The 15,122-nt window shown below is 48.3% G+C and overlaps 1 protein-coding gene across 2 annotated transcripts in view; it reads right to left on the minus strand.

The window, feature by feature from the left end:
- The window catches only part of LOC133112141 (CUGBP Elav-like family member 4), a 108,165-nt gene that overhangs the window by 31,603 nt on the left and 61,440 nt on the right, over positions 1–15,122 (minus strand). For both annotated transcript variants that reach the window (XM_061222856.1, XM_061222855.1), the window contains exon 3: positions 4,277–4,325. In XM_061222856.1, the coding sequence (XP_061078840.1) occupies positions 4,277–4,325 (49 nt within the window). The remainder of the gene's footprint in view (positions 1–4,276; positions 4,326–15,122) is intronic.

Raw genomic sequence — 15,122 nt, forward strand, 5'->3', positions numbered from 1 at the left:
AGCTCTTGCTGCGAAGTTTAATCGGCACAACAAAGCTGGAGCTATTAGACCCTCCTCCCGGAGTTCACACTGCGCGGTTTCAATGCCGGCTGCGGTTCTGTAGCCGGAGCCATTGGTCACTTCCAGAAGCCGCGCTCGCTCCCGAACACGGGCGGAGAGGGGTGCTTTGGAGCTCATCTGCATGTTAAGTGCACCGCGGGCCCTCACTGTTCTTACCTGCTGGGCGGGGGGCATGACAGCCGGGCCCAGAACAGTGTGGGGCCCTGTCAATCTCGAGCCTCTTCCCTGCTCTCCCCGTCCCTGTACGCCGCGCGCGAAGGCCACAAGGACAAACAGGAGTGGAGGAGAATAAAAGGCGATGCCGCCATTCCGGCTCCCGTCCTTCCCCAGCAGTGGCACGCGGGGGGCTTTGAGGCCCGGGCTGATGAAAGAGAATGGGGTTGGTGACCCAGCCCGGCGTCTCTCTCTCGTCTCCCGGGTAATTGGATGTGTTCCAGGCTCCGCCCCGGCCTTGGCGAGGGGCACCGGCGCGGGGCAAACAAACAGATTGTGTTCTGATAACAGCCGTCTCCAATCACAGATTATCAGGTGTGATCTTTTCTTGGCGGAGACATCCGCGAACAAGGTCAGGGGGAAAAAAAAGCTTCCCGCCACGAGGAAAGAGAGAAGCCCAGTTCTCCTGTGAAGGCGCCAGTTTACACAAAACCAAACGCAACTTTTTGTCCAAATGACCTGTTTTGAACAAGAGGGATAGGCTCGGCCACAGGAGATTTTGGTTAGTGGCTCCGTATATGCTTGCCACACTGAAATTATTAAATCATGCCTTATTCCTCCGCGCAGAAGGAGTATTTGGCCTCATTTGTTCGCCAAACAACCCGTTTCGAACAAGAGACGAACAAAAAGGCGGGGTGGTTGTACGGTGCGGTGTGTGCAAGCCTCCAGCGCAAATTTGTTCGCAAGCCGTTCGCAAATTCACAGACCTCCCCGTTAGCAGTTCGTCCATCCAAATATCATATGGTTGGTTGCTTCACGTTTATCTGCCGAGGGCAGAGTTCACCTTATTTTCCTGTTCCTGTACTGTTCCATGGTAGCAGGGTGTCTAGATGGGATAGGCTTCAGGATATTTCAGGTAGCGCCGTCCGATCAGATAGGCTCACCATGATAGTATAATTAAATTGTGCCTCATTTTTTGAGTTTGACATCATTTGTTAGCCAAACTAAGGATTCAATATTTGGACATAAAGGTAGCTAAATAAAACATTGGGAAACTAGTAACGCTAGCTAGCTGGCTACTTAGCATTACTAGTTACCCCATATGTTATAGGTAGTGTCTCATCTTTTATTTTGGTACCTTTCTGATCGTGCATTTTATCCTTAGTTTGGTTCATCAACCATGCAGGTATTTTAAAGACAAGCAAATGAGCTCAAATTCCTGGCACTAAATGTCCATGAAGTTGGGAGTCAATGATCCTGAGATGTGCAAAGGAACTTCAGCAGTGGCATGGAGTGCCATGGTGTTTGTATCAAGAATACAGACAATGGTGTTCGGGGGCACGTTCGCCAGTGATTCATTTTCAAACAGCTCATACATCACTTGGATTATACTGCCTACTGTACTTAAGACCCGAGCTCCCAGATGTCTCAAGACCCCCTCTGTTTACTCTCTGCATCAGCATCTTCCTCCCTCTCTCTCTTCTCCCTCCCTTTCTGCAGGTCACACCTCACAGGCACCACATCTGCTGCTCAGACCTGGGCTAAGCTAAACGCTAAGCCAATCGCTTGACTTCACAGTTACTTACAATAGTTGTAACTTACAACATTATCCACAGGCTGACGAAACCCCAAGGCCACATGGTTATAAATTATGAGCAGGAGGTGAGCTCAGAGTAACACAAGCAGCAGGGCTCGGGCGATGCCTCCGGTTCTATTCCCAGTATCCACCACAACCATCCCAGAAGAACACAAACCAAGGAGTCGCCTCGAGTTTTACTCCACTGTTCGATGGCCTGGCAGAAACAGTTTCTCCAGTACAGGGCTGGTTTTACTCCAGTGTTCAACGGCGGGCGGAAACAGTTTCTCCAGCTTAAGGCTGGTTTTACTCCAGTGTTCGACGGAGGGCAGAAACTGTTTCTCTATCACAGGGCTAGTTTTACTTCAGTGTTCGACAGCGTAGCAGAAACAGTTTCTCCATCACAGGGCAGGTTTTACTCCAGTGTTTGACGGCGGGCAGAAACAGTTTCTCCAGCTTAAGGCTGGTTTTACTTCAGTGTTCGACAGCGTAGCAGAAACAGTTTCTCCATCACAGGGCTGGTTTTACTCCAGTGTTCGACAGCGTAGCAGAAACAGTTTCTCCATCACAGGGCTGGTTTTACTCCAGTGTTCGACGGCGGGCTGAAACAGTTTCTCCATCACAGGGCTGGTTTTACTCCAGTGTTTGACGGCGGGCAGAAACAGTTTCTCCGGCACAGGGTGGTTTTGGCACCGGCGTGTCTCCCCGATCCCCAGGAGATGAAGTGCTGAGCCCTGATGAGCGTCTGTACCTGCTAATGGCCGCTAATGCCCACGAACCGCATGCAAATGAGACGCCTCTGACAGATAATTGCCCGTGCCGCTGATTCGGCGAACGTGACTGAGTTGCAGAAAGGCGGCGGTGGCGGCTCAGGAGGACCCGCTGGGAGCGGCTGGGAGCAGCGCCTCCCTCAGCTTGCAGGAGGAGATGCTCTTCACGGGCAAATCCCCCTCCGACCACTGCACCAACTGTCGTTTTTACTTCATTACATGTCATTTGGTTGACGCTTTTATCCAAAGTGACTTGCAGTTGATTTAGACTAAGCAGGAGACAATCTTCCCCTGGAGCAACGCAGGGTTAAGGGCTTTGCTCAAGGCCCCAACGGCTGTGCGGATCTCATTGGGGCTACACCGGGATTTGAACCACCGACCTCGTGAGTCCCAGTCATGTACCTTAACCACTACGCTACAGGCCGCCCCAGCTGCCGGTCCTCCTCCTAAATCTCATTTCCAGCTATCAGCAGCCTCGCTGCGTTATCTTTCCGCCCAGCCCTTCAGCAGCCGTCGCCATTAACACCCCCCGCTCCCTCTCTCCGGCCTGCCACCCCGTTCCTATTCCCCTCAGCTCCCGCCGTTCCTCTCAGTCGGACACAGAAAGTTTCTCCCCGGAGCTCACCTGCGGGTTCTGCATCCCCAGGAGCGCGCCGGGCCTGTGTTTCTCTCTCCCCCCCCACCTCCTCCAGAGAAAGGGCCGGTAATTGATAGCACGGCCCATCCATCCTTCTCTCTTAAGCCCTCTGTCCAATTTGTCTGGGTAAAAACGCGGGCTGGCTCGCGCCCAAGCCTTGTCGGTCAGACTTTGCCTGGTTTTAGACGCCCATTAATTAAAGCAGCGCTGTGACAAAAATAGAGCCTAAATGGGATTTGTGCGGCTGGGAAGCGTGCCGCTGGATTCTAACCTGTTGGCGTAAATCACCAGGCAACACCTCGCAGGGGAGAGGAGGGATCCTGGCCACATCTTTCCGCGTAACTCCTGCCTGGTTTCCACACGCTGCCTGATTTACAGACGGGCTTACGCGGGCTTTAGCCACCTGCCCGTTTGATATCTCTTACACCCCACCGGAATACAGAAGGCGTACCTGTACGACTTTAAGCCCCCCCGAAAAAAGATTTGAACCAAGGATAGATCAATTTCACTCTCTGGCTCAAGGTCCGATTTTGCCGGCTTTCATCAATCAGGTGTGTTTTATGGTGAAATAATGTATAGGAATACGTCTGGCTTCGCGCCTGTGAGACAGATCGGCCGGCAGTCTGAGGAGTAGGGGGGGTAGGAGGAGCAGGAGGTCAGTGATCCACACAGCACTTGATTTCTGGCTTGTGTGACGTGACCATGAGGTAGGCCCAGAATAATACACAGGTGGGGCTTGGGCGGCCAGTAGCGTAGCGGTTAAGGTAAATGACTGGGACCCACAAGGTCGGTGGTTCGATCCCCGGAGTAGCCACAATAAGATCTGCACACCCATTGGGCCCTTGAGCAAGGCCCTTAACCCTGCATTGCTCCAGGGGAGGATTGTCTCCTGCTTAGTCTAATCAACTGTACGTCGCTCTGGATAAGAGCGTCTGCCAAATGCCATTAATATAATGTTATATAATGTAATGTAAAGGAATGGAATGGGCTCCAGTGAGAAGTGAGGGCCCTGTGTCATCAGTGTCTGGGGTGAGGCTGGATTATTAAAAGGTGGAGGTGATGCGGATGAAGGCTAATTACCTCCTCGCCCCTCGCTGTCCGCTGGCTTCACCTGGATTGGCCGGTTCATCTGTGAGAGGAGGGGAAAACCTGGGTTAGCATGGCTCATGAGCACACACAGGTTATCACACATCTCTAACACGCTGACCCATGACTGGGGAACGAACAGCACTTGTGAGTCTCAAAGGCAGTCTGTTTGTGGAACAACACAAAGAACAACACAAAAAAAACATTCCTGTTTCTTGTATTAAACAGGTATTTTTCTTCTACTGCAAAATGTTCAGCGTTAATTCAACTCAATTTGACTCATATGTACTCTGTTAGAGTTGAATTACCACTCAGCATTACACTGCGTGTCCATGAGTGGAAAGGATCCACTGTAAATGGTTGAAATACTGAAAAAAACAAGTATATATATATATATATATATATATTAAAAAATGGAGAGGACTACATCGATACGAATGACAAATGCCGCCAAGGGCTACCCTTAGAAAAATGTTTTTTTTTGCAATCCATAAACTGAAATTAATTTTAAGTTCCTGGAAATAAAGGTCAATAAGAATTGAAATACACCCCCCTGTGGAAAGTGCTAAATCGGAAGTGCAGATATAGTTCAGTCAGACAACTCACAATGAATTAAGCAGTATTTATTGAGGTTTAATGTAAACATAAACTTTGGCATTAAGGCTCTGCCTCTCATCACCAGCCGAAACAGGGAGCGACTACAAACCCCCCCCCCCCCATAAATTTCTGAAGGCGTGAATCAGGAATAAGCAGGATCATTTGAGCAAATGCAGCTAGCGAAAGTGGCAATAGCATACAATATGAGCGATGGCAGTATTCCAAAAACAGGCAGTGGGCAGAAAGAGCCAGGCGGCGCTATGGTTCTAGCTTGCAGAATGAACCAGACAGCAGGGCAGCTTTTGTATGATTACATCAGAGCAGATGCAGCAACAGCTAGCAGGTAGCATAGCATGGCCAGGCATGCAAAATGAGCTAGGGCCTAAGCTAAGTTATAGAGTCCCTCCCATTAGACGTAAGCATGGTGTGAGGGGATGGCGCTACTGGAGTTGTAGCTCCACAGGCTTCGCATCATATTCTCCCCATGCGATGCTAATTCACTTTGCTAAATTTCACAGAAAATGTAAACAGCTTGGTGCCTTCACAAAAGAGTGTTCGCAGGACTGTACAGCTGATAGCGACAGCCGTGCTGTTCATACGGTATCTGAAAATAACGACAACCAAATTTAGGGTAAAACACTTTAGCTTTTGTACACTTCATAGATACACAGAAGGACAAGATGACTAGTTGAAAATAAAACTGAGTCAGCTCCCTGCCCCCTGTTGGCACTGCAATTGCAAATGTAATGGTTATTCACTCTCATACTTCAGTATGAAACTGGTTCTAGAACATTCTGGTCCCGAGCGCTCTGATAAAGATGTTTGCGCTGGTCAGATTTAACGGTATCTCCGCTGTAGATACAGAGCCAGGAAGAAAACAAAGCAGAGTTGAATTTTATTCCGTGTAAAGGGAGCTATGAGTGGGTAAAGATACACTGGGCTTCATACAGCCATCTCTGAGCTCCTGTGTTAATTCTCCACTGCCTCTCCTCCGCTGGACGGCGGCTGGCTGCGGCCGAGGCCGGGGCTAAATATAGACGTGAGAGAGACGTGCTGAGACGCATTCATCCGGCGGGAGAACACGGACACCGAGCCATGCTGCGACACGCATGAAACACACGCCGGCACCCTGATCCCATCTGACATCTGTATAACACCCACCCCCGAGAGGCACGGGGACAAATATATCTCAGCCTTTCTGGGGGCCCATGACATAAAACCACAAATACAATGACGATCTGCTCGCCCCGGTGACACCTTGATACACGAGTCTTTGAGTGGTTTTCTGAATATATTCTCGCAAAATACCGTTAATTACATTACATTAATGGCATTTGGCAGATGCGATGTACAGTTGATTAGACTAAGCAGGAGACAATCCTCCCCTGGAGCAATGCAGGGTTAAGGGCCTTGCTTAAGGGCCCAACGGCTGTGCGGATCTTATTGTGGCTACACCAGGGATCGAACCACCGACCTTGCGGGTCCCAGTCACGTATCTTAACCACTACACTACCACCTACTCTAACAGACTTTCCCTTTTCTAACGTCATGGTAATAATATGAGCAGGAGAACCAAAACAATGCCCAGTCACGTCGTTCCAAAGCAACCTGGGATAAAGCGTTGGGGATTGTTTTTCTGTGTTTTTCAGAGGCAGTGCATGCTGAGATACAGGGGTGAAAGAGCGGAAAAAGCAGAGGAACGGCAGGTACACTGCCGAACACCGTTCCAAACAGACCGCGGGAGTTGCTCTGTCGGGAAGTTGCGGGGGTGTACGCCCGGCCAGAATGCATTTGGGACGAAGTCTAGGTGTCCTTGTCAAGCGATTGGCCAGTCGTTCTGGTTCTAATGACCAGAGATTTGTCACAAGGCTGGAGTGCAGCCCATTAGTGGCCTCCAAGCCAGTGTTGCCACAGGAGTCATTAGACAGTGCTTAATACTCTGCAAGTTGCCAGGCAACCGAGGCCAGCAGGGCTGCCCCCCGTGCTGCCTGTTGGTGCCGAGGCCATTACGCGGAGAAGTGTGCACTCTCTCTCCCTCTCTCTGATTTAAAATGCTGATATTAAACACATTTCTCCCTGTTTCCACAGCCTGGAACAGTGACATAGCGGTGTCTAAGCCTGTCCATGCCTGGGTGAACCCACTCCCTGCTCCTCTCCGTCATTACTCCCAGGACAGGCTGTTCCCAGCCCACACCATGCATGTGTGTGTGTGCTCCTTTTATAAAAATCCAGTTTTTTGGTTCAAAATGTTTTTTTTTCCTTTTTGTGTTCAAACACGCTGGAGGGGAAAATGTCAAAGGTGTTTCTGAAAACATTTTTTTTTTTTAAATGTCACGTTTTTTTTATCCAAACTAGCTGAAATGACATTGGATATTTGACAGCAATACCTGGTGGTAAAATAGTCTCTGCGCCCGTGGCTTTTACCCCCAACACACACGCGCATGCACATCAGATGGTCACACACAAATTCAAATGCGCACGCACACACTTGCAAGCACACACGCACACACACACAGCAGGTGGTTTAAGTGACATTTGAATCCCTTACTGCAGAGAGTGAGATTAGCCAGCAGATCAAGGCAAAGTTAATTATATGAATATATCAGCAGCCAGGAGAGGCAGAGCCAGCTCCCCTTGGGCGAGAGATACAGTGAAACTGGCAGCCACAGGTGGCCATTTTATTACCCACGTACAGAACGCAAACGCAGCTTCAAAGCTCGAGTGTAGAGTTACAAAATGCTTCGGCGTCCTGATGAAGTGTCCACAACACATCTTCTCCCTCCGCGTTGCTTCACTCGGACATTCTGACAAACCCGGCAGCCCACGTTATCCGGTCAGGGAGATGAAGGATTAAATCTAAGCTCGGACCACATCCACTCTCTCACCTCTGCTTGCTGTTCTTTGTCGCAGGTTTTCTCTTTTCTTTATCCTCTCTTAAAATCTCAAATTTCTCATTCCTTTTACTCAAATCACTTTGGCCAGAGGTTGGTGGAATGCACAATGCTGTAAGAAGAGGCACTGCAAGTCTCGAGTGCCTTTTGAAATCACTGCCCGAGTTTCATTATGCTACAAATCCGGTCTGGTCTTAAAAACATTGTACATGATATTCTCAAAATACAGATGAAAACTTTTGCCTCAATAGCCGCATATATATATTGTATTTAAGTACATCATATTTTGGTTTTTATCACTACACGGTAGCTGAAATATATTAGAATTTAGTTTCAACACTTGTTTTTGTTTGAAGAAATTCCCGAGAGGGTCCCATTACGTTTAAGAGCGGCACATTGTACTGTAACAAATAACTTTTTCACGGTAGTTACGTTATATTGTTACTCTGCTCCTATCAAAGCTACACAAGCCTGACGGTATTTAACGGGACTGTACACCGTTCGGATACATTTTACCTTCACTATAACGCAATAAAATACAAGCTGACCACAGTACAGAAATACCAAGTCTTCCTCTATGGTTGCTGAAGTTATTTCAAACATAGCCCCGGGTCAGACTCTATCCATCCCTGCCACTGCTCGGTTGTGTCTGCCAAAGATTTTTTCCTCCACCAGGAAACATGCCCAGTTTGTGATGCCATTTAAAGGCTATTAAGCGCAATTAAAGCTGTCTGCTTTTCGCACTGGCTCACCGCGGGGAAGGCGTGAGAGGGATCTGTGCCACCGACCCAGCCTGAGAGAGTCAGCGCTGAGACACCGCTGAGGCACCGCTCACCACAAACACAGCCTAAGAGAGTCAGCGCTGAGACACCGCTCACCGCAAACACAGCCTAAGAGAGTCAGCGCTGAGACACCGCTCACCACAAACACAGCCTGAGAGAGTCAGCGCTGAGTCAGCGCTGAGACAGCGCTCACCACAAACACAGCCTGAGAGAGTCAGCGCTGAGTCACCAATCACCACAAACACAGCCTGAGAGAGTCAGCGCTGAGGCACCGCTCATCACAAACACAGGCTGAGAGAGTCAGGGCTGAGTCACCACTCACCACAAACACAGCCTCAGAGACTCAGCGCTGAGGCACCACTCACCACAAACACAGCCGCGAATCACCAATTCCACAAGGACAAAACAGAGTTCACTGCGGAAAGCAAAAAATGTGCCAATTTCAAAAAGTATTTTAATCTTATATTGAGACTTAATATCGGATTTCTTGTTACTTTATTGCTAAATAAGACAAAGATATTACAAATGAGGTTAGACAGTTTGACTCATTTCAAGATTTGCCAATTGGGTAAGAAGATTTTGCTTGTCAAGCAAACAGTGACTTAAAACAAGCTAATATTTTCTACTTGGGAAAAGAAAATAAGATCTTATGGTCTTATTACAAGACTAAAAGGCTTGTTAAGACAGTGTTCCACAGAAAGTAAGTGGATGCATAAGTAAGTCTGAATTCAAGCCATCCTTACTACTGGAGAGCAGCTGTCATTGTAACATTAAAAAAAAACTGGTCTTGTCAACCTTCCATTGCACGAGTTAAGCAGTTCAAAGCTCACTCACAAGAGGGTAGGGAACATTTCTCACAGTTGTATATTTCCCATGACATAAAAGGAACACTTTCTCAAGCAAGGATAGTGCAGGAAAGAAGCCAGACTATATTTATATATGTTCCTCTACTTTTCTCCCCCTGCACACTAATTACCTGCCAATCGATTCCCCAGAGGATAAAAATTCCCGCCTTTATTTTTCTTTGCAAACTGACACTGGCTGCGTGGGTCTTTTGGGGTGAGGTGGGTGTCTAACAGCGGAGTTGAGTAGTGTCAGTGATGTCTCTCCACTCCTGTTTCCACAGGCTGCTCAGCAGGTCTCCATCTGTGGCTGGCGGAGGGGGGGGGGGGGGGTCAGAGAAAGTTGGACAGGAAGGGCAGATGAAAAATCTTGCCGATGTGTTATCTTCTGCTCCATAAAGCCCCTGTTCTCCCCTGCCGCAGACCGAGCACCGTATAGATCACCACAGCGAGAGGCCGCCACCCTACATTAACTTTACGGCTTCCGTTTCTTTTCCCCCGGAAAGTTCCAGAAGCTAGGGCTGAGCGAGGGCGGAGGGTGACGGGTGGAGGCGGGGTGGGGTTGGTGGTGAAGATTCGACACGCTCAAACAAGGCCGGCAAATCAGTCAAAGTGACGGCGGGCTGTGTGGCGCTGGTTCCGCGGAGGCCTGCCCGCGCCGGCGGTATCTGCGCAGCGGCAAAGCGGCCGTCAGAAAGCCCGGGGGCTTTCCCTCCGCCGCGCGACAACAAAGCGCTGAAAGTGCCTTTGTTTCCCTCCGTTCAGGAGACGCCGCCCTGATTCACGCGGGCCGGGGACAGTCCTTGGGTGATGACGCCGTCAGGAGGTGGTTTTGGTGTGGAGGTGGGAAGGGGGGGGGGGGGGGTGTCAGCCTTTCGGTTTTTGGCCGCGAGTGCCGAATGAAAGCTGGGGGCTTAGCAGCTTGCGCAGAGCCGTTTCCTTAATGACCAAATTAGTTCTAAAGCCCAGGGCATCCATTATATTCGAGGAACACGCAAACAAATATCCCTGAGAGTGGGGGGAATAGCCTGATAAGGCAGAGGGATAATGAAGGAGGACCCTCCTCACAGACACGCTGTGGATGTAGCCTCCCTGCTCTGTAACAGGTGCGCCAGGCCTGGGCCTTGGGGCCGGGCTGGTGATGGGCAGTCGCTCCAGACCTGCAGAACAGAGTGATTAAGAGGAGAGCAGCAGCACAGGGAGGGGGAGACTCTGCTCAGGGGGGTCCAGGGCCGCTGTGTGCAGGCCGGGGGCCGGCGCTGATGTGGAAGGACACGCCCCCGCCCTCTGGTCTCACGCCGTGCGGCTAATCGCTGCCGGGGACACAGGACAGCCTGTCCTGCAGGGAGCGGCCTTATCAGGAGAAACAGCGGCCTGGATCTCTGAGCCCAGATCACAGACACCGGGACGACATTGCATTCTCAGAGCCCGCACACAGGCACACACACTACACACACACACACACACACACACACACACACTGCACACACACACACACACACACACACTCACACACACAAACACACACACACACACGCTGCAGACACACACACAAACACACACACACACAAATAGTGCCATTAAATTGCTAGAAGCAAGACAATAATAGCGTATTAAAATGAATAGCCTATGAAAATAACTCTTGCTCTCTCTGTTTGTCTTGGTCTCACTCTCTCTCTCTCTCTCTCTCACACACACACACACACACACACACGCATATATACTGTACATGCAAATGCACAGTATAGCATTGTGCCTAAGCTATGCGAAGCCAATTTCTTCTGTTATCCTCACTCTACCTTTTCTTCAAGTGTTAATTGACATTGTCTAATTGTCCTTCATAACCTAATTAAGGTGCATACTGCAATCTCAAAATGAACTGTGGGATATTTTGTCACGGATGTCCTAGGGAACATCCAACACATTCCCGGTTCAGTCAATATACATTTCTCTAGGATCGTAATGAGAACTAATATCTGCAAACAATGACATCAATCTGATTGATAAATGCCCTGCTTTAAAATATTTCTATATCTGATAAAGCACCACAATTATTAGGAAGATGAATGGGCCAGCTTGTTCCTGGGATTGGACTGGAACTGAGAGCAGTGAAACAGAACAAAACAATCAACGTGTGTCAGCACTTTACATTATCTCATATTGCCATTTATTTCTCCATTACATTAATGTCATTTGGTAGATGCTCTTATCCCGAGGAACATACAGTTGATTAGACTAAGCAGGATTTAAGGGCCTTGCTCAAGGGCCCAATGGCTGTGTGGATCTTATTGTGGCGACACCGGGGATCGAACCACTGACCTTGCAGGTCCCAGTCATTTACCTTAACCACTACACTACAGGGCACAACTTTATTTACAAGACTTTCATTTACTTCAACATATAGAGTAACATTTAATATAAAGAATGGAAGGATGGGACAAAAACTATATAGCATTTAATTAGTAACCCTGGCAAAATAAAAAAATTAAAAATTGTGCTGTGACAAATTTAGTTATATTTATGTATATGAACATATTCTGAATATATGTAATTCCACCCAACATAGTCTTTTCATGAATAGCTATCACATTTGCCGTTTCATTATTATATATGTTTAACACACCAAATCAGAAACAGAAAGCTGATGTAGAGTGCTTTAAGCCCATCAAAATACAAAAAGATCTAACATTAACGCTGTGACCTGGCACCATGCCAAGGAAATATATCTCAAACTAAACTTTACACATGCAGAAACAGGTGATTTAGGGTGATAATTAAAACAAACCAGATGGTCGATCTTCAGGAAAGCCCTACTATAGAAGAGTATGTGACAAAAATGTTACTGAAAGAGTATAATACAACACGACAGAAAGCCAGTGTCAGATGTCAGTTTCCTCACTGAGGAAGATTCCAGGCTGCAGTGATCTGATAATCAGATCTCATAAGGTCATAAGAACAGCATATGTGGCCTTGGTGGGAGGGTATAGCACCACAAGGGTAAGGAGAGCAGTAAAGTCAGATAAGGGAGATGCGATACGACCTATTACCTTTTTAAAATAATAATTAAACTTTCCCCACAGAGGCCAACCAGATTCCAAAGATATCCTGACTTAAAATGGCAGCTCTTCAGATAGTCTTCTCTCTCCACCAGTGGAAAGACCACCCTGGCCCCAGAGGCTGGACTGAGCGATGGGCCACCATGACAACCCCACAGCCCGACAGAGATCAAGGGAGACATCCACAAAATGGCAGCTGGACCCGAGACCCATCCTCAGGGGAAGAGAAGGCAGCGGACTTTAGTTTTAGAGGTTCCAGATTTTCCCGGAGAGAAATTTTGAAAATGACTTGCTGATTAGACGAGGGCTAAGCTGTAAATGTTTAACACTGGTGCACTCATCTCTTCATAACTTATGCCGCGGTGTCCAGCTCGCGTCTACAACACAGATTCAGGTTCTCTCCGTCCCTTCCCCCCTTGCCAGTGATAAAAAGGATGAGCGGTCAGCGAGAGACAGCCCGTGTCCGGGGGAAACGTGCGGAGGGGATGCAGAGTGTAATTGAAAAGGCAGTTTGGGGCCGAGGAGACCTGGTGTACCTGGAGTGACAGTTAATTAGGATCGGCGGGGGAGGCCCACTGAGTGCGGGGCAGCGATAAGGCTCCTCCGGGCGCAATGCCACCCGTTCCCTCTAGGGGCAGCGGGGGGACGCCGAGGGCCCGCCTGCTCTTCCCACAATGCCCTTCCACTCCACTTCGTTAGAACGTTCCCCGTCCATCAATTACACACGCACTTTCATTAATCTTTCATTTAGAGCAGTCAACAACAATAGCCCACCACTGCCATAATTAATCCTCATAATGAGCTCTGCCCCGCTGTTCTGTCTGAATGGCCTTAATGCTGGAGTTAAATACATACCTTTTCTTTTACACCTTCTGTTTTTTTCTTCTTCTGTGGTTGTGCGGGTGCAGTATGGGAGCTAATTTCATAAGCAAGACAGTTCCGCATGTTTTATGTCCCAAATTAATGTCCGAACATACACTCAGTGATTACTTTATTAGGGAGACCTGTACACCAGCTTGTTAATTAAAATATTTAATCAGCCAATCACGTGGCAGCAAGAAATACCAGAATGGGGAAGAAATGTGATCTAAGTGACCGTGGAATGATTGTTGTTGCCTGACAGGGTTGTGTGAATATCTCAGAAACTGGATTTTCAAGCACAACAGTCTCTAGAGTTTGCAGAGAATGGCACGAAAAACAAAAAACATCCAGTGAGCAGCAGTTCTGTGGGCAGAAACGCCTTGTTTAGGGCCAGACTGGTCGAAGCTGACAGAAAGGTGACAGTAACACAAATAACCACACATTACAACAGTGGTATGCAGAAGAGCATCTCTGAACACAAAACACATCAAACCTCTAAGTGGCTAGACTACAGCAGCAGAAAACTTAATAAGTCAAAAAAATAAGACTAATAAATACCTAATAGTGCTAAATGAGTGTACATACATATATTACATACACCGAAATATACACCTGATGAAATCATTTAGGATATAAAATACCTTAGTAGTAGTTCTTCACAAAGCAATTCAACACAACCATAACCCCCAACCCCCTACACAAAATAACATAGCCGAACCTTCCCCAGAATCCCCAGAAGAGCATGTTTTCTCTGCACCCGTGTGCACATTGCAGACCCTTCCGACAGGGAGAAGTGGCAGCCAGCCGCAGCCCCTCTGAGGACCGGGATGTGAAAGGAAGGACGGGAAACACACTCTTCTGTGAGGTGAGTGGTGGAGACTCTGCTAGGCTCTGCTAACCCAACCAACCAGCAGGCTGGAACAGTGACTCCCAGGATGAGCCACTGCGGTCAGGGGATTGTTTGGGGCAGCCTGTAGCGTAGTGGTTAAGGTACATGACTGGGACCTGCGAGGTCGGTGGTTCGATCCACGGTGTAGCCACAGTAAGATACACACAGCCGTTGGGCCCTTGAGCAAGGCCCTTAACCCTGCATTGCCCCAGGGGAGGATTGTCTCCTGCTTAGTCTAATCAACTGTATGTCACTCTGGATAAGAGCGAATGCCGAATGCTATTAATGTAATGTAAACATTTCTACCTAGGGAAGCAAGGAAGCTCTCCATTGTTACACTACATACAGCTGGGCTACATGTGTTCTCGCAGTCCATTTGCAAAACGAGAACACAGAGAAGGAGAAACAAACACACGCACGCACGCCCACACACAGAACGCAATTACAATAGCTAATTAGAGTTGAATAACCCCTCTGGCCCCAGTCCTCCTGCTCTCTCTCTCCCGTTCCCTGTTCATTATCCCGCGACTCGCTGCTAGCCGCGTGCCCACTCCAGTGCAGTCCAGCTCACCTCTCACTCATCAGCAGGCACGGCTAGCGTTCGCGACCGAGGTACACCTTCAATAATTTATGACAAGAATTGTGTAATGTGGAGAAAAAAGTTTTAAAAGAGACACACAAATCTTCATTAGATGTGCACGCCCTGTTTCTAAAATAGTTTCGAAGACATGATTTCCAATTACTAACTCCCAAAACTCGTGCCGGGGCCAAAGGCTCTCCTATTCTTTGGTTTTTTTCCCCTTGAAGCCTGAGGGAAGAGACGCTCCACTTCAAACCGACGCCTCTCTCTGAAAAATCATACTTAATGTTCTTCAGACCGCTCTCCTATCTCTACAATTTCACACTAATTTTGACTGTTGTT

Source organism: Conger conger, chromosome 15 (assembly GCF_963514075.1).
Source record: "Conger conger chromosome 15, fConCon1.1, whole genome shotgun sequence".
Taxonomy (NCBI): Eukaryota; Metazoa; Chordata; class Actinopteri; order Anguilliformes; family Congridae; genus Conger; species Conger conger.